Source organism: Egretta garzetta, unplaced genomic scaffold (assembly GCF_000687185.1).
Source record: "Egretta garzetta isolate BGI_Z169 unplaced genomic scaffold, ASM68718v1 scaffold15, whole genome shotgun sequence".
NCBI classification, from domain to species: domain Eukaryota; kingdom Metazoa; phylum Chordata; class Aves; order Pelecaniformes; family Ardeidae; genus Egretta; species Egretta garzetta.
Window position 1 is genome coordinate 1,112,605 of NW_009259798.1, and position 23,741 is coordinate 1,136,345.

Here is a 23,741-nt window from a genome sequence, read left to right on the forward strand (position 1 = left end):
AAAACCACCTCTGGCTGGCAGTCATCCATGCAAGCAGCAGGCATAAGCCCATTACTTGGTTTCTTCCATAGATCAAACCCAGTCAATCTGTGAGGAGGACAGGAGCCTTTCTAACAACAAGGCTCCCTGTAGCTGTCTATCTAGAAGTCTCCTCCCAATTGTACAGAAATTTTCCTCAAGCAATAGCAAAGATGTAAATCAGCGCTTGCTGTTTTGGGGGTCTCATTCAGAGCACAGAAGGATCTCTCCTGGTGCACCAGATCCTATGATAATTCTTCTTCTGCCCGCGGGAACCGTTTGTTAAGGAGGTTGCTCCAGATTGTGTGTTGGGACACCTGGCCATGTTTGGGTTGTGGTAACACTTCATGGCACACCTTTTGACTCTCCTCCCTTTTTCCTCCTCTGAAAAGGGGACTTGTGAAAAAAAATAGGATTGCAGAAAGTTCAGTGCTGAAGGCAATGCAAGCACTTTATTGGACTCTGCATAGCAAAGGCGTGAAGCCAGGGCATGTCTGGGCATGGTTCAGACCCATTGCCATTCAGGAAGTTAGCGTCATATGTCTGATGCTCTCCTCGAATTGCAATGTGCAACCTCCCTCAAAATGGCATCGCTGCAATCTGCTTAATATATCAGCTGAAGTCACAAGGTCTGTTGTGCCCCTGCCAGGATCTGACCAGGATTTGACTGCTCTTCCTACCAATCAGCTGTATGTCAGGAACACATATGACTTGGGCTGGCAGCCTGGAGCAGCTCATGGCAACGAGAGGCTGAAGGCCAAACCAAGCGTTGTAGAATACTGCCTCAGTAAAGCAGTGGGATGGGAAAGTTTGTCCAAAAGGCAGAAGAGTAGGAAATTTGGGGATGGCAAGTGAAGGATGGACTGGCTTAAATCCCAGCAGCTTGTGGTTCTGCTGGAGCGTCAGGGCAAATGAGCAGGATAAAGTGGGGACAGCCGCTGAAGCAGGTGTAGGAGTGAAATCTGAGCTCCCCAAGTCATGCTGCCCTTACGCCACAGAGCAAATATAGGAGCACGGAGGGCTGCTTCTCGGGTGGTCTGGGCTGCTTCTCGGGTGGTCTGGGCAGAAGCGTGAGCAGGAGCTGGGCATGCAGTTACCAGCATGCGCTCGTGGAGGCACATCTGTGGAGCTGCTGGAGCTCTGTCATGCGGATTTGTGAGCGTGCGGCCCTGCAATACAGCATCGTCAGGGCCAGTCACAGGCCATAAGCTTTGTCCTGAGTCTGCAAGGCCTCAGGCTCCGCCTAAACTTTTCTAGACCCGCCAGCAGCTCTGTTTTTCTTAGTTTAGCCATGGCAGCAATTTGTCTCATTGACCAGGTGTCTGTATCTAATGTTTTTTACTGTAGTTTATCTTTGTGTGGTAAACCAGTAGTTTTATACGGACAGCAATAGCAAGCAGTTGTTCTGTGTAGGAAGAGATGTTTACAACTCTAACGCGATGATGTCATGTAGAGCAATACAGGGCTGGTACGGCGGCAGAGGCATTGAGAAATGGAGACATGGGATGGATGGGGCTTAGAGGCAGGTGGGGTGGGGTGGATGGTAAGAGATTGGGCACAGGCTGGCACTGGAGACCCCACAGCCATAAATACCTTTGTAATGGTCAGTTAAAAGACCTGGAGCTTGACAAAGCTGGTTTTAGGAGTAACACAGAAAACAAAGAAATAGTATCCCATAAGTAAATGGGACCATACATAGTCAATTCAGATGTTACCTGGACCTGCAGACCAATCAAGAAAGATAAAGGTGTAAATCTGGGTTAGCAAACATACAGATATGACCCCAAGTAAAAGGGAGATTACTATTACAGTAACTTTTTCCATATATAAATATCCTGCATTATTCTTTGTTTTTCTGGAATAATTAGATCTAGACTAATGATGATTCCCGAATTAAACTGTGAAGATTTGCATTATACTAACAATAAATTCTTGCCTTTACTTATATATATTAGGAATGCTTCTTTTTTGCCCATAAGCAAGATTTTGATTGCAACAAAACCGAACACGTTTTCTTTATTTGTATAGCTCTTGCAGCGTCCCAGGAGGAGAGGCACTACCCTCAGTGGGCTGTTTGTGGAGCAGCCCAGGTACCTTCCCAAGGCATGGCTGAGAGGGCAACACAGGAAATAGATGGCTCAAGTACCAATGTCATCTTGGTTCACCCAGCACATGTTTTCAGTGTGTGACTACACCCTTGTTTCCCACAGATTTTAAGCTTGAGATTTCTTAATTAAACATATGATCTAATGATGTATTTTTGATGCTACCGTAAAGCCATTGTTCTTAGTATTATTTTTTTCTCTTCTTTTCAGTTTTCTGCAGTAAATCTTTAGATTGAACACAAGATTACTCAGGAATTCAGATTTAAATGCTAATTTTTGTTTAAAGATAAACAATAGCAATTACTTCTAATTGCATGCATACAGTTCCTCTTACCCAGCAAGTGGGTAAGCACTTTGCAAATATTCATGGAGTCCGCCCTGTAGTGCCAAAAAATGTAAGGGAGCATAAATTTGGGCACTTGGCATGAAACAAATCTGGTAATACATGTGTGTAATGAAATGTGTGTAATGGTTTATGCTGATTTACTAAGCCCATTGAATCACTGTGTAACCAAAATCCAGTTAAAGGAACTGGGGAGTGGCTGTGTAGGACAAGGGGCAAGGGCTGCACAGCCTGGAAGGGTTTGCTAGGGCGGGACACTGTAAACACAAGGCAGAAAGCTTGAACTGATATTTATTTCCTCACTTTATTTCTTTTTTATGGCTGTCAAATTCCAGAAAGGGATGAGTTACATTGAATGTGTCATTGAGCAGGTTGGGCTCAGCATCTGTTTGCATTAGAACTTCGTCTGCTTTGAGATGGGAAATTAGAAGAATAGAGCATAGGAGAAACACTGGAGCAGCAAGTATCGCCTCAGCAAAGCCCAGCTCAGGCTTTATCTGACAACCATTACAGCAATTATAAATTAATCAAATCGATTTATAAGCACTGTTACATTGTTTGCCCTTATTACTCCCATCGGAAAGTTTTTCCAGAAACTCACTAGTTTGTTCCAATGTCGGTAAAAATTAACTGGAGTACCTTGATACCCACTGTGTGCTTTAATTTGAAGAGCACGCTTCCCTTCATGTGCTTCTTTAACTCAAATTTACTTTACAGTCCCGTTCCCACAGATGGTCCTGCACTGGGAGCTGCCCTTATGGAGCACCTGACATTATTGCTGTTTCCAGTATTTTAAGTCATTTGTGTGTTGTTTTCTTCACTCATTGACAGAGCCCTAAAGTAAACAGTGCAAGTAATTTGCTCTAAGTGCAACAATTTTACTACAGTGAACTGCATTTGCTGTCACTTTGCTATGTGTGTTTAAGATGTTTTGCTTAATTATTCCATTCATACTTTTCCGTGTTATTTTGCGTTAGCCACTCAGCACGGTGAATTGGATTGACAGCCCAGAATTCAGTGTTCACTTGTCTTGCCCTGCATTACGGGATTTTTTTTTCTTTTCCATTGGAAGTGTTGATGGATTCTTAGCAGAAGGAATGGAGATCAAATTAACAAAGCTGTACGCTTCCCTTGCTGGCATTAAATAAATGCTGTGTGTTTCAAGTAATTTCAGCTATTTGATCCATTTTAAGCCATTTTCAAACCACCATCAGACAGCCAGGAGAATCTACTGCTGAGCTCTGCTATTCTTAAGAAGAAAATGTTGCACTTCCATTTGGAGTAGTTTATTAATTCTGCTTTCTAAGTACAGCTAAAAATCAAATATAAAATGTGATTGAAAAACAAGCCAAGAGTTTCCAGTGCTACCTGACATAAATTACAACCTGCCAGTGACCAACTCCATCCCACTAGGCAGGCAAGTCCTACGCTTAACAGACTCCAGTGCATGCCTCATGCAATTCCGATGTTTTTTAACATCTCCCACTATTAACATCTTCCAATTTAACTCCAATACAAGAATGATTTTATTCTAGTATGTATTAAGCATCTTGTGTGGTAGACAGTTTTTGCCACGAAGTTAAGTGGCCCCTTCTTAGGCTCTTGATACGGTCATGACAAGTTGTTCTGAATAAAATGCACTGCAAGCCAGTAATTAATCTAGTAACAAATTGCTTTTAGCTGCAGTCACTAAACTTTGCTGTGGAAAAATAAGAAAATTTGCTAGAAAGAATTGGCCAAAATAATCAAGAATTTGTACTTGAAAAATACTGAAAATGAAGAACTGTTAATTGTGATTTTATCAAGATTTTCTTCCTAAGTGCGATTAAAGATGAACTATTTCAAGCAAAAGATGTTTGTTATAGCAAATAAAATAGTTTGTTTATAGGTTTGTTACAGCAGTGGAAAACACTCTGTTGGATACAACATTTCTCCCCAGAATGGCAAGACACCAGTTTGGCTGCTTTATTTTCAGCCCACCACTGCAGGGCACTTTAATAATCTGTTGTATGAAGTATAGGTCAAAATCTCCAGACCTCTTTGCTACAGAGTAAAAGCTAACGTCTCCAAGTTCTTATGTTTTTATTCTTTCACTGACTGCCATTTTCCAGCACATTCTCTCCTAACTGACCAGCTGCTGAAACTCATCTTTGAACATATTGAGGATGAAGCTGTACAGCTTCTTTTCTTGATCTTATTAGAAAACAAGGTTATGTTTGTGGAGCAGGTCCAACGTAATAGCTTTAATGAGCATATGAAGTTGGCAGCTTGTAGCATTCACGTTCAGTCAAAAGTTGTTTTGTAGATATACTTGTTTTAAACGTACATGCTGCTGGGATATCATCGTCTTTTGCGATCAAATGTCTCCTGAGAAGCCCTATTGAGGTAGACATTGAATGACACTGTTGTAGCCTTCAGTTGACAAATCCTTGCTGATAACTCGACCAGTTTTAGCATAGGCAGCAGGCTTTCCAGAAGCTGCCAGTGTGCTCCCTTCATGTCTGGTCTGGGGCCTTCTGCGTTTTCAGTGACATTTGCATTGTGCAGAATAAGTACAGTGAGTCATCCCAGTTCCAAGTGTCTATTCAATGTCTTAGAAAACATTGTTCATCCTTGCTTTGCAGAGCTGCCATGGACCTTGATGTGTCAGCAGCCTTGTTACCATCACCTTTTGTTGTGGAGAGGTGAACTTTGCTTTGGGGAGCACCGCTGGGCAGGTGAAAGCCTCAGCTGCAAAAAGCTCATATTGGCAACGTGTTTTCTCCCATGACTGGTAGAACCTTGCACCATTGTGACAATTGAATCTGTGACATTCCGCTTCAAAGTTTTGAAGAAACTCAGACTTTCTGAAGAAACGTGTCTTTTTGTCCAGTTTTGCCACTGTTCTAATGTTTGCTGGAAGTGCTCAAGGTGAGCAGTTGTGCTGATGTTTGACCCAGAAAGCTGAGATCTTCGTGGCCAGTAAAGCAGTGCTGCGCCACCTTTCCCTGCTTTAATAAAATACCACAGGCATCTGGAAGGTATTTTTCCTGATCAGCATAATAATAATAAAAAGACAAATAAATCATGGATTGAACAAGGAAGCCTCCTGCTGTGATTTAAGACTATGGCTACTGACTGATCCTATGTTTGGATGTTACTTCTTTGTATTGCTTGTGAGCTTTGTTGTCAGGAAAATTGGATTCTTCAGCAGAACTAGTGTGAACCTCTGTTATGATTTCAAAATGCATTACTGTTTTCCAAATTCAGAAAATAATGAATTTCAATGAAAAATAACAGAGAAATGTGTAATTTTATGTCCTAGCATGGCACACAGGTGCTAGGAAATGACTGCTGTTTTTGTACAAAGAAAAGTACGCATTCTTTTTAAAACTTGTTTGACGCTGTAGATTTTAAAGTCACTAACCTTTGTTAATGTAATTGGTTATGGATTGAGAGCCCTCATTTTGTCCCCTGCACGCAGATTTGTCCCTGCAGCTTCTACAAGGAACCGAAAAAGGTAACAAAGGAGTCGCTTCTGGAAAGAGTATACCTGGAGAATCTTTATCTAGTTGGTGATCAGTCCTTAATGGTAGCCAGCCTGCAGTGGTCAGTGGGCAAAGGCAATGAATCAGGCAGTAAAGAGACAACCAGGAAGTTTGGATGATAAAAGCCAGTTTCCCAGAAATAAGTAGAGAGATGCAGTGACAGACCAAGGGATACTGGCAGCACAACCTAAGCACTCACGCTCAGACTGCTTCTGTTAGCACTTACATTTGGTCGTGGTAAGTCAACAGCCAGGGGGGTACAGTAGAGGTTTGCAGCACAGTTTGCCTGTCACCGAAAGGGAAATCCAGGGCAGGGAGCTCATGATCGGCTGTGATGGAAGACAGACCCAATACACAGGTGGGAATGATATATAAAGAGCTCTGGTAACAAGTTGCTTGTAAACATGGGCCCATTTGCCCAAATGAGCAAGGAAGGAAATATCTGCTCCTTAGGCTATTGGGGATGTTATGGCAGATTCTCTTATTTTGGGAGATTTTGCTTCTATAGTTTGTGACAGTTGTTAGCCCATGAGAAAAGAGTTTAGCCATAACCTAAAGGACCGGTGAAAATCTGTGGAATGTTCTTTTGAAAAGCTGGAAGACAAATGATGTCTCTTAGGGCAAGGCTAAAGACTGGCCTTTGCCTTTGCAAAGGGGGTTGGACTAGATGACCTCTAGGGGTCCCTTCCAACCCAAACCATTCTATGATTCTATGATCATGATGTACTCCAGAGAGAAACGCCTGCTGTTGCACAACGTTGGTGAGAGCAAAGGGGGGTTCTGGGAGGGGGATAAAAGCCAGGTACAGCCTGAACAACTCAAAAGGATGCGGGTAAAGTGTATGATGCAGTCAAGGAAACTTCCTCCCCCTTGCTGCCCAGAGAAAACCATGGTGAAGGACTGCACAAGGAAACATCTTTGTATCTGATTTTATTAAGAATAAGTGTATGGAGTCCATATTCTGACACACATAGGTTGAACTGTATTTGAATACATTTCCCAGAAAAACAGTAGCAACAAATTTAAATAAGACAATGAATTCTTAAAGTTATCAAAGATTGTGATAAAAGACTGATTATTGAATCATGAGGAATGGTCAAAATAAGGTTCTCCTGATCCATTGGTCCTGTAATTAGGCAGAGGGAAATTGTAGTCCCATTAAAGATGGGGTTTTTATGCTTTGTGAAGGTAGAAGACGGAAGGACAACGCTTCAGTCATCTGAACAACAGTTCTGTTGGTAATTTTGGCTGTCTGCTTCCTCCCCAGCTAAGGCTGCTCAGACCTGAGTACCACCTCTCTGCTTCAGGCACCATGGCCAAGATGAATTCTGCCCTCACAAAACCTCTGTAGCTTTTAGAAATTTGTCTGGTTCTCTGAGGGAAGTAAAGTTCTTTCCCTCATGATTATAAGTGCTATGGAAAATCAGAAACAGGTTTCAGAAGATAAATAACCAGGAATATACGAATTCTTCAAGATCTCAGTGGCCCAATTAAACCATTTTCTTTATGAAGACTCAGCTCATGAAAAACCGAGTATACTAATAAAACTGTGAGTCATCGTGCCTTTCTTATTGCTTCTTGTTATCTTTGTGTATCCGAGGCAACAATAAACATGATTTATATGCACTGCGTTTAATTTCCCATGGCGTTCTAATCTCGCATTGGTGTGGGGGAAAAGTCAATGAAGATGGATGGTGAGCAGCATGCAAACTGGGAGGCAGGCAGTAAATGGGGCCAGAAACTGGGGTGTGTGTTTCTCATATTGCAGAGATAAGTAACACTTTTACATCTCTAAAGCTGATGCCATTCAGAGTATATTAAAAGAAAAGGAAAGATGTGACTGGTAAGGCAGGAAGATGGTACTGTCTGTGCCCACAAAAAAATGCCCGTCTAAATCTCCATGTGCAGATGAATCATATTAAGGTGCTTTTACTACGGGCATTGCTTCCCTCCACAGCACGGCCGAGCAGGAACAAGTTTCTGTGAGGATGCCTTCTGTAAAGTCCAGGTAATCTATTCCATATTGGTCCTACCTGCTACAGCAGTTCTCCTCACTCCTCCACACGGACCATACAACACACATGGGACCACAGGAACTTCCAGTGTCTTCACGTGCGTTTCCTATGTCACACGGGTGTTTGATGGACAGCTGCCTGGAAATAGGCTGTAGGCTCCCTGGTGGCACTGTTCAAAAAAATTAATTCAATCTTCTAAAGTATAGTATAAATTTGAGGAGAATTACTACCGGCTATTTTCTGGTTCCTTATTTTCAGATACATTGTTGGGGCTTTTTTGTTTTGAAACATTGAAATTGGCTCTGAAAGCCCCCCCCCCCTTTCACACATTGGCTCTGATAATATCCTCTATATGACTGTGTTGCTGTCAAAATGGTGCTATATAACTAAATGCTATTTATCTTTGCACAAGGGGCAATTAAGCCTACAGCTTCTGACAGAGCCGTGACCCTCATGTGGAGCCCTGTATGGAAGTACATGATACAGTAGAGACACGTATGGAGGTACGTGACACAGAAGAGGCACCGCTGGCTGCCCATGAAAATTTGAATGAAGGTGAGATGCCAGAGCAGTTGATTGAAATGGGAATCGGTGCTGAACACGGCTACAGGGAACGTGCTTAAGAGCAAAAGTGCAAATACATACTGACTTCTGTTCCTGATAAGATTACTTACCATGGTTCAAGAAGCCAAGAGCATTGATTTAAAAACACGTTGGTCCTGGACACAGAAAACTTAGAGGCGAAGTAACTAGACTTCTGGAAATGTCGTATACCTCTTTAGGGGAAGCCTCAGAGAGAAATTAAAATGCCTTTCCAAGGAGCAGCTATTTGCAGTGCCATTGCAGCCACTGGAGAGGAACATCCTGGGAAGGCCAGCTTTGTCTCTGGTTGTTGTATTTGGAATAAGAAAAAGGTCACATTCTGAGGCAACAATAGTTTAAGTCTCTGTGAACAGCTCCTTCTTTATGGTTCCTTTTGTGGTCTCACCAGTAAATTATATTACTTTTTCTTCCAGGGAAAGGCAGCCCTACAGTTAGAGAAAAGCCTTTTGGGTTCTGTTCCTCAGCCTCACCATCCCTTCCTTCTCCAGTGAACACAGAGATCCTTAACCTACTTTTACGTTATTGTGAGGCTCGGAGCCTGTGCCTGCTCCCTTTGAGGACAACTGGAACGCTGCCATTGACTTCAAAAAGAGCATGGGCAGGCTTCTCGTTAGTTAATATTCGTAAAGTGCTTGGAGGTACTTAGGCAACAGATGTTACATAAATGCAATTAATATTGTAACTTCACTATCAATACTGCAATGCTATACCGCAACTTGGTCAGCAGGCATCTTAATTCATGCTTAAGCACCGTGTGTTTGCAGGATTAAGGTTTAGTTAAATGTGTGTAAATAATCTTTTCAAATTAAATGAAACTATTCATCTACATAGCTAAAGCTTTTACCTTAGTCTCCTAAATGAGGAGAACTCGTGTTTCTGTGTTTCTGTTCGTGAGAAAACTCATTCAGAAGTACATACGAATGCAAGCTCTTTATTTCTGGTACAACTATAAAGCATAGCTGTTTAGATGGCGTATGCTTGAATCATCACAGATGTCCAGGGGATAGCAATATAATAATAGATACAGAAGGCAAATGCTATTTAATATTGATCATTCAACCATTCATGTTAGCTTTTTCCAGTTAATTGCCAAAATTCAGTTTTATCTTCCAGTGGTACAGAAAAGTCCACTAACACTGATGAGTCACGTAGGTTACGTCAATACTTTGGTGCGGTTTTTTACTTGCACATTCCGTGAGAAGAAAGTTATTTCTTTATCATTTTACAGACTTTACACTGATGTTTCAAAATCTGTGGGCATTTTTTAGCTATTTCAAACAGGAATCTTCAAATTAACTTTGGGCAGTATTGCTGAATTCTACCAGAATCACAGAATCACACAGAATCACAGAGTGGCAAGGGTTGGAAGGGACCTCGGGAGATCACCCAGTCCAACCCCCCTGCTAAAGCAGGTTCTCCTAGGGCAGGTTGCAGAGGACATCATCCAGGCGGGCTTTGAATATCTCCAGAGAAGGAGACTCCACAACCCCCCTGGGCAGCCCGTTCCAGCGCTCCGTCACCCTCAAAGTGAAGAAGTTTTTCCTCATATTCAACTGAAACCTCTTATGTTTCAGTTTGTGCCCATTGCCCCTTGTCCTGTCGCTGGGCACCACTGAGGAGGCCACTGCAGCCACAGATTTAAAAAAGAAGTTAGATTTTTGGAAAGACAGCCAGATGAAAGAGAATCCTTGAGATCACCTATTGATATATACTGGCAGCTGGTGCAGGTAGCGAAAGGTGGATGCAGTCTGCTCACCTGAGAAGGATCGCTGGCAGAGAGCTGGTAGGAGGAGGCAAATTTCATACGAGTCACGGCTCATTGCACCAGCAATGGCAATGGGCTAGGCAGTGAAATCCAATGGCTGGAAGGGAGTAACAAGGACAAATCCCTGCCCTGTGTAGACAAATCACCTACCTGACGCGTGCTTTATGTTGTATGAGCAGAGCCATCGTCCATTATGAAAGCTATAATATGCTTTAACTGTTTGATTTAATTGTTTTCCATGAAACATTGATTTATTTCCAAAAATTCAATCCGCAAGATTAAATCCAGCATCAAAAGTCTTTTGATAGGTGTCCTAATAAGATGTAAAATTCCCCTTTTGTATCACACCCCTGCAATTCTCCATCTATGTTCTTTATGCATTTCTGTTGCTCAGAGCCTAAAATGAATATTTTATAGTAGCTCCTTTGTGTATTGTAAGCGCTTTGTTGTCACGTGCTGCAAGGATTAATCAATTCAGTTATCTTTAATAAAAAATAATGTAATGTAAATTATTAACATGGACGTGTATCTACCATTTCAGATACCAATTTACTTGGTTGAGACCATAACCAATGGAATTTGCAGATGATCCATGGATAATATACTTGAAGAGCAAAGCAATCTTGTAAAAATGAACATGAGTTTAATGACAAAATAAAAATATAGAGAATACAAAGGAAGCCTACTGTGTATTTGTAGGGGAAAACATAATGCACCTTATCAAGTCAAATATTTAGCACTTGTATTCTCACATTTCTTTCATGTGATAGAATCACAGAAGTGTTGTACATGCCAAGTACATGAAGAAAGCAATTCTTGATAGAGACAGGTGTTTTACTAATCTTTAACTGAGGGAGAACCTGAGCTCCATGGATAGTTAGGGCAAATACTTGCAAGCAGTGCAACTGATGTGAGCTTTTCATTCCTTAGGCACATAATGTGAGACACTTGGAGTGTGATGTGAAGAAGTATTGAGTTCATTATTCCAGCCATGGCTTAGCAAATGTAACGCCAGTTCCTGCATCTATAGATACCTTCGGTGTCTGAGCACTTTGAGTCATGGCATCTCCACGGAAGAGGACGTTCAACTGTTATTCACTGTAACTGCTGCTTTGCAGGCTCTTTCAAGGTTAGCATTTTCAAGACTGCTGTTCTCTATTGTACAAGAATGACCTTTCATTCTCTTAAATTGTCAGTGTTAAAATGTGGGATGCTTCTTTGCACCCTGCCCACTAAGCCGTACAGATCTTTTCCTGTAAATGTTAGGTTTGCATTCTTAATTTCCATTCCATCAGCTTTTGTGCTCCACAGGGATATTAAAGCTAGCACTAAACAAGCTCACAAGACACTCCTGTCACTGAACAAACCCGGGCTACCAGCTGTCTCCAGGCTTGACCAGTTCCCTCTACCAGCTCAGAAACGCAATACCATTTCTCAGCCAGTTCAATGACTGGTGAGGAGCAGATCTGGATGGAGAAGTGCAATTTGTCTGCAGTGTGCCAGTGTAAGCGCGGAAGTGGCATGCTAACGCCGCTCTCTGGGTTAGCTGAGCTGGCTGAGTCGGAGAGGGGTTGGGAAGCTTCTTACAAAGCTTCGTTGCACTATGTGGACATAATCTTCCTTTCTCTAAGCCTTGTGAGCAACTATTTTATATAGTCTTCAAGGCGATTGATTAAAAATTTAATTTAACGTATAGCTGCTTAAATAATTTAAATTCTGTAGTGGAGTTAAAATGAGTAATAAGGATGGGTATTTTCTCTACCCCACCTCTATTCCAATTCAGCCAACTCAGTATTTTATGCCTGTAAAAGCTTTACACTGAAGTTTGGAAAGAAATGTTGTATATAGGTTCCTTGTTAAAAATTTATTGATTATGTGATTAGGTCAATGATAGGGAGTGCCTGAAATACAATGCATTGACCCTGAAGATCCTTCAGACTGGGCTTCCATTTTGCAGGGAGAAGGGAAGGAAAGCAGGTCCCTCGGTTCTGGATGTCTAGGGAGGGCTGGCTTCATTCCTCTTATGCACCTCTAGCATCTGTCATTTATAGATGTATGTATTCTTTGCTCAAAAGGCTGGAGAGAGCCATTTTGTTGTTGCAGTATGACCTGCAGAAAGCACCACAGGGCTGCCCAGCATTAGCTGTTGCCTAAAGCAGAGAACAAATACCCCGTCTTGATGTTAAAATGGACAGAAATGAGCAAGGAACTGCAACCTTTAAATGCTTTCAGTGTTAAAAAATTGTTCCTTGTTTATAGTCAGAATGTATCTAGCACCAGAGTCATTTGCATGTAAGGTAGAGGGGCATTTCTTCCCTGTGCACAGCCATTTATTAAGGCAGACCCAGTCCTGCCTAGAAGCTACCAGTCACAGTCCCACCTGTGCAGCCCCACTGAAACAAACGGAATTTGCCTCAGAGACTCTTGCTAAATGTAATCTACCCTTTAAAACACTTTTACAGGCCCATTCGGGTCATCCACCTAGTGCATTTTTTCTTTGGTTTTTGAACTAAGACTTATTCCCATTTGCGCAGCTTCTTTTGCTCTCTGGTGCTTGTTGCCTGGGAAGTGGTGTGCACCACAGAGCAAGGTCACGGATTTCATACTTGAAAAACTACATGGACGTGTCATTTACAACAACTTGATTTGTTTCTTCAAATGATTATGCTCATGAACTGAAGCAAGGAAAATAGGATATAGACCAGCACAGAGACAAAGATAGCAGCTTATTTCACGATATGGAAAGCTGTAGATGTGGTTTATGCTTTCCAGAACATTCGGGAAATATTTTGTTATAATTGGTATTCACAGCCTCTTAATTCAAAGAGACTCTAATCAAATAAATATTGTAACCATGAAAATCCTTATATCAAGCACAAGAAGTTTTCTGGTAAAACAAGAAACACAAAAAGCTGTCCAGAACATTATAATACATGTCATCTAATTAACTTGTTAGAGCTGATTTATTAATGAGAATGTCTACCTAAACAGACTGTTAGTTGTCTTAATTTTAACAAGTATGTTAAATACATGTAAAGTCCACCCAAATGCTGAATATTCTCTCTCTGATCCTGAAGCCCCTCTCTCTGCTGAATGACCGCTCCAGCTTGTTAAGAGAATCCCCTGTGCTACAACAGCGGTGGGCAGAGACTCTGATGTGGCCACCATGGCAGACAGTAAATCCTGTTTTTTTTCTGGGTTTGGACACCTCTCCCGCAGATGAGCTGAATTATTAGTTTCAATGCTCAGCTTTTATTTCTTTGAGCTCTTAAAAGCACTTGACCTGCATCACTCTTGTTCTTGTACTAATGATCTGCTCAATGATGTGCCTACCAAGGTGTTTTATGCGAACCTTTTTTGTTCTTTCTTTGCTCATTTCAAACTCAGCTACAACCCCAGTTGTAGCCATAGAGCCATAAGCAGGCCTGGAACAATACTTAGCAAATGCTGGGATTTGTGTGGATACCATATTCATTTCAAATCAGGCCTTGTTTGGCAGTCATATGGATGCACTATTTGTAATCCACCACCAACATCCTGTTATTCACCGTGTTACGCAGTTTATTGCTGAACAGTTTACTATTTCTTAGTTTATTTTTAATCAGTTTGCTCTTAAACAGTTAAGCAAGGACAGACATACGTGGACACTGGGAGAAGACAGACTCTGGGCTGTAAAAAGGAGCCAGCATTCTCAATTACATGGTCAGTTTACTGTTTCTGCCCTCTAGCAGAAAGGTAGCATCCACACTCCAAAATAAGACACTAACATTTTATTGCTAATGCTTGGCTGGCTATGGATAATAGATTTAAACTGTTATAGTCCTAATGAGTTCACCACAGTAACTTAATTTAGCAATTGAACATGACAGGCAGTGCATTGTAGGGGGATTATAGCAGGCCTTTAATAAAGCATAAAATAAAAAGCAAGAGATTTCAGCTACCAAGACACCTTTGAAAACAAATCTCCTGTCCACCTCATTGAAACAAAAGAAACTAATGGAATTTTAGGAAAGCAGGAAAGAAAATAGACCAGTCTTGCACTTAGAAGCCTGAGGATATTTATCACCGCTCGGAAAAATCTGCCCAGAATACTGCACTTATTTCTCATAACAGATTGCATGGTGATTTTTACCCTGGAACCAGAAAATGATGTAAGCAATGCTTTAATGTTAGGACCCTTCTCCATGTGTTCTGACGAAGAGAATGAATGATGAGGGAACCGACCTGAAGGTGTCCTTTTGAGGAGTGAGCAGAGATGGACCTCCTCCTTTTGTGGAGTTTTGTCTCCTTTTCTGGAGACAACTGCAGAGGCAGTGCAAAGAAACAGTATTACCATCTAGAAGTTAGTGGGATGGAGCCCAGTTTACTTGAGCCAAGCCCTATATTACTGTCAGAACTTTGCCAGAACAAAGTGACGATACAAATTGCAGCAGATAAATTTGTACCAACTGAAGGCTTGGGTCTAGAATCAGTTATATGATACAGAAACACCCGAATAACTTATTGCACTAAAATCATGAGAAGAGCTGAAATTCTGCCACGTTAATAAAAAGAATTTTGTCTACATAAGCCAGGTGCATATCACAAGCACTCTACTGACAGGGGCTACCAGCACAGTTGTACTGGTAATGCCTTCCAAGTTAAGACCTTACCTTCAGGCTTTCTTACCTAAATGTAATATGTAGGATTTGAAAAGGTTAGGCCAGTCAGAGCCAATGCAGGGAGATAGGAAGCTCCTCTCCTTTTTAGAGCTTTTGAGATTACTATACTGCAGACTGCATGGAGAAATAATAAAGACTTTGATTAAATCTGTTTCAAATCTGGAGCAATAAAACAAAGAATAAGGTGGCGGGTGTTGTGTTTCAGCCTGCGCTTGCAAAAGGCTTTGGCTTTCTTCTGATCCCTGCTTTTCTGTTTGAGCTCTACTCTGAGGGTGACAGAGCACTGGAACAGGCTGCCCAGGGGGGTTGTGGAGTCTTCTTCTCTGGAGATATTCAAAGCCCGCCTGGACGATGTCCTGTGCAACCTGCTCTGGGTGACCCTGCTTGAGCAGGGGGGTTGGACTGGATGATCACCCGAGGTCCCTTCCAACCCTTGCCATTCTGTGATTCTGTGATGAGGTCTGACTGGGTTAAATTCAGTCTTCAGTACCTGAAGGGCACTGATTTCTCCCTGTTGGATACCTGATCAGTGTCAGGTGTAGGCAGTAGTTAGGTACCAACATACTCATTTAACACAGACTCTTTACTGCATTGATACTGTATTTTGAAGGCTATTGTAAAACCAAACCATCAACTTCATCTTCAGCTTTCTCCCCACATAGTGCTTGGATTTACCACTGGCATCAAATATATCAAATATTTCCCTCCCATTTTATATTTGATGTCTATATTTGATGTCTTCACAGCAGCATGTACTGTCCATTGAAGAGCAAAAGATGAAGTTGTTCAACTTAACCTGGAGTTAGCAAGTGGTCAAAATGACAAAGACACCATTTCTGTTTAGTTAACTGACACCTGAGCAACAACTGATAAATGAGTCTATGCTGGTGAAGGATGAAGAGAGCTGTGAGGGTGCCTAATGCACCCCTCACCTCCATCCTCACCTAAATGCCATGGAGGCATTTCTGCCACTGTGGCACCGGAGCAAGGGCTGACATTCCCTTTGTTTCCCTTTTCTGTTATCTCTCTGCTATGCTCTCTTCCTTGGGCTGAGGATAATCACATTAGGAACATACTGTGCTTTCTATGTTTAGATCTCTAATTAGTTTACTCAATAGGGTAAGTATAATTATCCTCGTTTTGAACCATCATAAGAAGAAGAAACAATTTGCTCAACATCTCACCCCAAATCATGTATATATGTGCTTTTATATCTATGAAAATCCTACTAATGTATTCCTTTTAGTAATATCCTGTTGCAGTTAGTTCCACATGCCCCACATCTCACTTTTAAGCATTTATTTCCAAGTCAGCTCCATACTAGACGTCTGCCCACCTCATGACAGACAAGTCCCTGCGGAGGGCGAGAGGCACGGCCACACAGCAGCAGCAGCTGCAAGGTCAGCAACGAACACTTTGAAATTTTCCTGGTTTGCTCTGATAATCCAAGGGAGGAAAAAAACCCCACAGATGTATGTTGACATTGAATTTCTCCCAGTCAGTTATTTGTAACCACTTCCAAGCAAATAGAAAGTGATGTACATAGAGGTTAAATAATTTTAAAAAGACAGTCTGTGGCTGATGCATCCCAACCCAGTTTTCTGTCCAGTGACCACTCTTTGTTATAATGAAGGACTGAAAAGTTGCACTCATAAGCCACAGTCGCTCAGAAAGTTTATGTTTCTTTTTTTTGCCAGCTCTGTTTTATTTGATTTTTTTTAAAGAAGAGAAAGTTGAAAAGAACCTTGAAAAAACTTTTTGGCAATTACCTCTGCAGTGGCACATGTATTCTGTTCAGCGCGGTCATTATGTTGGAGCATACAAAACCCCAGCTTTCATTCGTCGAGACTGACTTTTAAGCAGCTTTTTCACCAGTGCATACAATTTGGTCTGTGTGTCCTCTTTTGTAGCCATTATTAGCTGGCAGTGTGGGCTATAAACCCAAGCTGCCTTACCTGGTGCCAACTGGCGTCTGTCACCACGCTCTCCTTATCTGCTACCTCTGCCAGTTCCCACTGTTAAATGAGGCCACACCACGCTATCGTCGGGATTAGACCTAACGCACTGAGTTCTGTCTGCCCTGTTTATTTTTACCCACTTATTTAGATTTCCAGTCTGGATATCCGAGCTCCAGAACTGCTGGTGTTTTAATGAGCCGCAAATCCACACAGATGCAAGGCCTGACTATTTGCTCTTGCATTTGTCTATGTGTTCTTAGAGAGCATGGAGGAAATTCAAAGTCCTACAGCACAGGAAGCTCTGCAAGGGCTACTTCCATACCACTGCCATGTGTGTGTCCAGGGGCTAGAAGGACAGGGGGACACAAGGAAGGACAATCACCTGCCTGTGACAGGAGGCACCTGGAGAAGATTCAGCTAATGCTCTGCAGCTATTGACCACAGAATTGTGCTCCTACAATTTCCTAAACTAGCTGTATCTTTACTAGATACTGGGAGGTAACACAGAGGAGCAGATAAATGGATACATAACCTCCTCCTCTAAGATACAACCATGATTAGATAACAAAACTGTATGGTCCATTTATAACCCTGGTCTGAAACCCTTTTTTGGAGGAAACTTTTGGAGCAAAATCCAAAGTAGGTCAGATGCCAAAGCACAAAGAGCAGCGACACAAACATGAGATCTACAGTTTGGTTCCCAGGTATGGAAGAAAGTAAAGGAACTTACTGCAAAGAGAGAAAGCTATTTAATGCCAATGGAGAAGCATCCTTACTCTTTCATACAGGTTCCGGTCTGGTCCATTTTTAGACACAACCAATCTCTTTCTAGATACTTCATTTAGAAATACATTGCATGTATATTGCAAATATTTTCCTTCACAGTCAAAACAGAGTTCTCAGTTTCCTCCCTTCATGTCTTTTCTTATTACTGCTCAAAATTTTTCAGCATCGTGGGAGTTTGCAGCTTTCCTAATACGTATAACAGGATAGAATTGACTGTTTCAGTGGGAAGGGACCTACAACGATCGTCCAGTCCAACTGCCTGACCACTTCAGGGCTGACCAAAAGTTAAAGCACATTATTAAGGGCCTTGTCCAAATGCCTCTTAAAACACCGACAAGCTTGGGGCATCAACCACCTCTCTGGGAAGCCTGCTCCAGTGTTTGACCACTCTCTCTGTAAAGAAATGCTTCCTACTGTCCAGTCTAAAACTTCCCTGGTGCAGCTTTGAACCATTCTCATGCACCCTATCACTGGATACAAGGGAGAAGAGATCTTTTTTGCTTGTCAAATCCCTTAGTGTCCTCTTCCTTAAATTCCACACTGTGACTTTTTGATTTATCAGCTCACTAGTGGGAAAGTAATAAAAACATCAGGCCTACAATTAAGAAAATAAGGCTAGTAAGCTTAAGGAAAAAAATAGAAATTAAGCAAGCCTCCAAAGCAAAAAGCTGTGGAATACTTCCAGATGATTTTATAGACAGTAAAATTTCATACGTACCCAGGAACCAGTTAGATTCATGAAAGAAAAACACTGCCAAGTGCTGTGAAACAGGAAGATGTCATCTCTCAGCAAGTCACTTGCAGGTCACTGAAGGATGGGTGGTGAACTGGGGAAGAGTCACCCCATGCTTTCCTCGCTCGCCTGCTGCTTCCCAAGCATCTTCTGTCAGCCACTTTCAAGGAAAGACTAATGAAGTAGATGGACCTCTGGCCTGATTCAATAAATCAGTTCTTATGGGTTTTTTTATCCATTTGGGATGGGTAGATTGCTGATTTGATTGATTTAACTTATCTACTGTATCACACAGAAACTGTGCCAAGAAAACAAATTGCTATATTCATCATAATGCTGCTGGGACCGAGGTCAATAGTGCAGAGAGCACTTCTGGATGGATAAAGGTGTAGCTTGACAGCCTCGGAAAGGAGTTTCATGAAGACATGCTCGAGATGTGTGCTTCTGCAGGTAAGAGGTAAGCAGTGGGCAAGTTGCACGAAAGCAGAAGTGTCAGGTTTTGCTCTTCAGGCAACACACGTAAGTGAAACTCTCATGATGGACGATAGATGCAACTCTGTCCAGCTTCAGTGAGAAGCTGCGTGAACTAGGAACTCAAGTACCACAGCATTCATGGGGCCCACACGAAGCCCGGTGACGATGAGGCACTGCCCACGGAGCTGTGAGGCAGTGCTGGGCGAGGAGTGGGAAGCAGCAAGCGTAATTCAGCTCCATCAGCGCCTGTGCGAGCAGGATGCCCTGCTTACCAGAGAGCAGGGCAGTGTTCCTTAGGAGCAAAACATCAGCCCCCTGCAGTGCAACACTGCTTTAAGCTGCAGAGGAGTTATGTTTTCCCTGCATGAGGTTCACCAGGATGAGCTCCAGGTCGTTGCCTGAGGTTTCACTAACTCAAACTTGTGCTTTCAGGCCATTACAGCCTCAGGATCATATTTTCCTATGCACAGATTCCCCTTTCCCCAGTTTCTTCTTTTTCTGTTTCACTCAATGGCGATGCTTGGCTTGTACCATTCTCGGCACAAGGTAACGGAGGGTAAGTGCCCTGAGCTTAGTGGCTGTACTTGTGTCAGAAGAAGGTGAGACAGTTGATGGAGACTCATGGACCCAAACCAGAACGAGTTTCAGATCTCTGTTTTCTTATCACTTCATAGAGAACTACACTTATTTAGTCCAAGGAAATTAAATCCAATATTGGAACTAATATTTTTTTTTTTTATTTTCCTCAGTAGAGAAATTATAAAAATCAGACTACCAAAGTTTCAAAAGTAAATGACATTTTACAACAGTCAGTTGTTCCTGTAAGCGTAAATGCAGTGATTTATTTAGAGGTGCAAAAGCGACCTCTGTCACAAGCGAGGCACTGCCATTTACAGTCCTCACCAGTCAGGTGTAGCCTCTGACTATGCTGCTCCACAAACAGATCTAGAAATTGCAGCCCCAACGATTATTAAATTCTTGGAGTTCATTAGTTTTATTCTTTCAGATTGTTTTTATCTATGTGTCTACCAACATAACAGAAGTAGGATTCGTAGATCAATTACTTCGATTACTTACTGTTTTCTTGATCATTTAATGTATTCTGTGATTGCCTAACTTGGTCTAGGCTGGTGACAAGCATCTGTGTTTTCCCACTCAGTTCAGGCTATTTTTTATATTGGGGAAGGGAGAAAAATATTACCTCTGTTTCTATCAGTTTCAGTGCCCTGATGCACTTCAATCCTTCTTTTTCCATACTTCACTTCCCTTTCCAACCTAGAAAATACTTGGGCCAGGTACTCCACTCTAAATGGATTCGTACATGCTGAGGACAGTTTTCAAGAGCTCATGAATAAAGGAACCTTGTTCATTGATTTGTTTTCAGCTTATTAAACCAAAGCCAGATTATATTAAATTATGTATTCAATTGTATTATAATCATCTTAGTACACGTGCCTGCAGTGGTCAGCAACTTACAAACATATGCTTCTATAAATAGCTTTATGCTTGAGATATTTATAGTGGGTTTGGGGGTTATTCAAGTATTGACGGCCTCATGTGTCTCTGTATATGCAGGATCAGGGTCACAGCTTTCTGGGAAGTCATTTCGAGACAGGAACACGATACGCAATGTTTCACACAGTGACAGATCTTGTAGTAATACTAAAATCTTCAGGAAAGATTCTCACAAGAGCGTGACTCAAACCGGCCTCGACTGTCAGCATGAGTAAGGGATCAAATGCTCAGGAAAAAAAAAGCAGCAGCAAAGCAAGAAGCCAAAGCAGTGTCACGATTCTCCGGTACAGGAAGCTGCTGACGAGCAAAACCCAGCTGCAGCCTGGCTGACATAAAGATGGTCGTTGCCAATTAAAAGGAAAAATAAAGATAATGAAGAATGTTAGATGGAGGACTAGTTAAGGTGTTTGCATAACCTGATTTTGCCTTAAACCAGATGACCAGAGATAAACTAATAAACCAGAATAACTCATGAAGAGCATACCTGATGCATTCAGTCTTTGCAGAGAGCAGAAAGGTCTCATTTTGAGGTTGCATGTTTCTACTACAACAGTGTAGCTGTGATTTGCAGAGTAATATGCATATAAAATATTTTTCATGCTAAAAACTATTGAAAAATAAATATTTTCACAAAGCAGGACCTTCTTAAAATGTTTAAAAGTTTTTAATGAGCACTTATAATTTTCTATTTTCAATCCCAACTTTAGAATTATTTGCTAAACTTTGCATTCTACTTTTTTTTTTTGTGAATGCAGCAGGTTTTCTACGTTATTTTGACTTGATAATTGAAAATTCTATTTCTCACTGAAGTGTCATATGCTGCCTTATGTGTTGTTGTATTAGATAAATGAAAAATATTTTTAATTGAATCAATGTAGCCATATGAAGTCACAAGCTCCTTATGACTGAGCAATATGTTATAGATGTACTTGCATAGCTATCTATATTAGACATATCTATTTCTACAGAAATCTCAAACAGAAATTGATCTGAAAATGGACAAAAACATAGAATCATAGAATACCAGGTTGGGAGGGACCTCAAGGATCATCTGGTCCAACCCTTCTAGGTAAGAGCACAGTCTAGACAAGATGGCCCAGCACCCTGTCCAGCTGAGTCTTGAAAGTGTCCGATGTGGTGGAGTCAACCACATTCCTGGGGAGATTATTCCAGTGGTTGACTGTTCTCACAGTGAAAAATTTCCTCTCGTGTCCAATTGGAACCTTCTCAGGATTAACTTGCTCATCTTTTCCATGTGACTCCAGGTAAAAAGGGAGTCTCCTTCTTTGTAGCCACCCTTTAAATACTGGTACATGGTGATGACATCAGCTCTGAGCCTCCTTTTCTCTAGGCTAAACTAAACCCAGCTCTCTCAGCCTGTCCTCCTACAGCAGGCTTCCCAGTCCTTTGATCATCTTGGTGGCCCTTCTCTGGATCCCCTCCAGCCTTTCCACATCTTTTTTGTAGAGCGGGGACCAGAACTGGACACAGGATTCCAGGTGTGGCCTGACAAGCGCTGAGTAGAGTGGGATAATGACTTCTTTATCTCTGCTGGTGATGCCCTTGTTGATGCAACCCAGCATCCTATTGGCCTACTTGGCTACAAGTTGGTCTGTGTGCATGCTGTTAACTCAGGGATGTGCTGGTCTTCCCATTACGGCTGGCCATCTGATGCTAGACCTACCATGTAGGCTCAGTGACTATGGAGGATTTATTTCACATGCACTTCATAGCTGTGTGCCTATGCTCTGTGGGGGCATCTGGGATTTCACATGATACTCATCTGCCTCTTTCCCACTGAGCTTACCCTTCTAGCCATTCTTCTCAGCAGATGACCCTTTAACCTCTTCTCACCAGGTGAAACAAGTGCAGCTCCTTTAACCCTTCCTTGTGGGCCCTGTGCTCTATACCCCTAACAATCCTGGCACCCTCCCCTCCATTTTCTCAACATCCATCCTAACTGGACAACCCCCTCAACACACCTTACTGGTGACAAAAGCAAACAGCTACCAAATACATTAAATGAACTCTTTGTCTACTACAGAAAATGAACTCTTTGCTACTGTTAAGTGAGATTTGATCAGCTCTTGCACATCTCTAAGGGAGTCTGAGTTTTTGTGTTGGCTCTTTGGTTCCGGTACCGCTCTTTGATATAGAACAGTTGTTGGTTATGTTTATTGCCATCCTTGAGGATGTTTGGTCAGGGCCATTGTTTCTGATGGTTTCTGCTCTCCAGAACTATGGTTCTGCCCAGTCAGGGGCTTCATCACATCTGCCATGGGCAGCCAACCCTCCTCAACATCCCCTCCTACTTGTGGTCTTCAAACTGCTGCAATTTATGCCTTCATTAAGCCAGTTCAGTACAAGTAACATTCTGAAAAAGATGCAGTTGTTTACCAGAGAACAGCATCTCAAAAACATTGATATAACATATTTTCATTTAAATAGGTGAATGTAACCCCCTGAATTCAAAACACATCGATTTCTGGCTTTGCCAGGGATTTGCTTCTGGTTTGTACCAGCTCTTAGTGACCACAGCTGTTCTTCCATGTCTCTCTAAGCTGCTCTGAGCTATGTGAAGAATTCCTCAGTAAGGTCTACGTATCCAGCCTGAAAATTCAATATTGCTTTCTCATGTAATGAACGATTACTGGACCTAATGCAGGGTTCCCCAGATGACTGGGGTTATGGGGTCTGTGAACTCTGGTTACAGCTTTTCCCACAACTGGAGCGATTAGAGGGGTTTTTTTCTCCAGTTCAGATTCTCTCTCGCCACCAATTACAGGTGAACTCATGCTGCAGCTGCTCCTACAGCCACGGTATTTACAGCTCCCCTCTCCACGCCCTGGCCATCAAGTTTCATGAAACTTTCAGGAATTCAGGGTGGAATTAAGTCATTTAGGCATTCGGGTTTAGATGGGCAGGATCTCCCTCTGGAGGCCTTCAACAGCAACTGCTTCTCTCCCTTGGTTTCACAGAGACCTGTGGGAGAGCTTTGGTAGAGCCAAAATGCTGCTGCAAATCAGATACCTCACCCCGGACTGGATCTCCTTGCTTTCTGATTTGCCTTGCAACCCCAATCCTTCTGCGAAACGTGGCTGCAATTTGCCAGCGGCTGCAAAAGCTCCTGGGCAGACATCCGTCTCCCCTTCACCCCAATGGAAGAGGAGAGAGAAGAGAGGAGGCTGTTCCTGGACATCGGGCCAGGGGCTGCCCAGCAGCAGTGGGGTCCTCCCTT

At 42.2% G+C, this 23,741-nt stretch overlaps 1 protein-coding gene across 1 annotated transcript in view; it reads right to left on the bottom strand.

Annotated features, from left to right (window-relative positions):
• The window catches only part of MBOAT2 (membrane bound O-acyltransferase domain containing 2), a 109,493-nt gene extending 108,372 nt beyond the window's left edge, over positions 1-1,121 (bottom strand). The window contains exon 1 of the mRNA XM_009639784.2: positions 1,010-1,121. Coding sequence (XP_009638079.1) covers positions 1,010-1,121 — 112 coding nt within the window. The remainder of the gene's footprint in view (positions 1-1,009) is intronic.
• Positions 1,122-23,741: the final 22,620 nt, after the last annotated feature.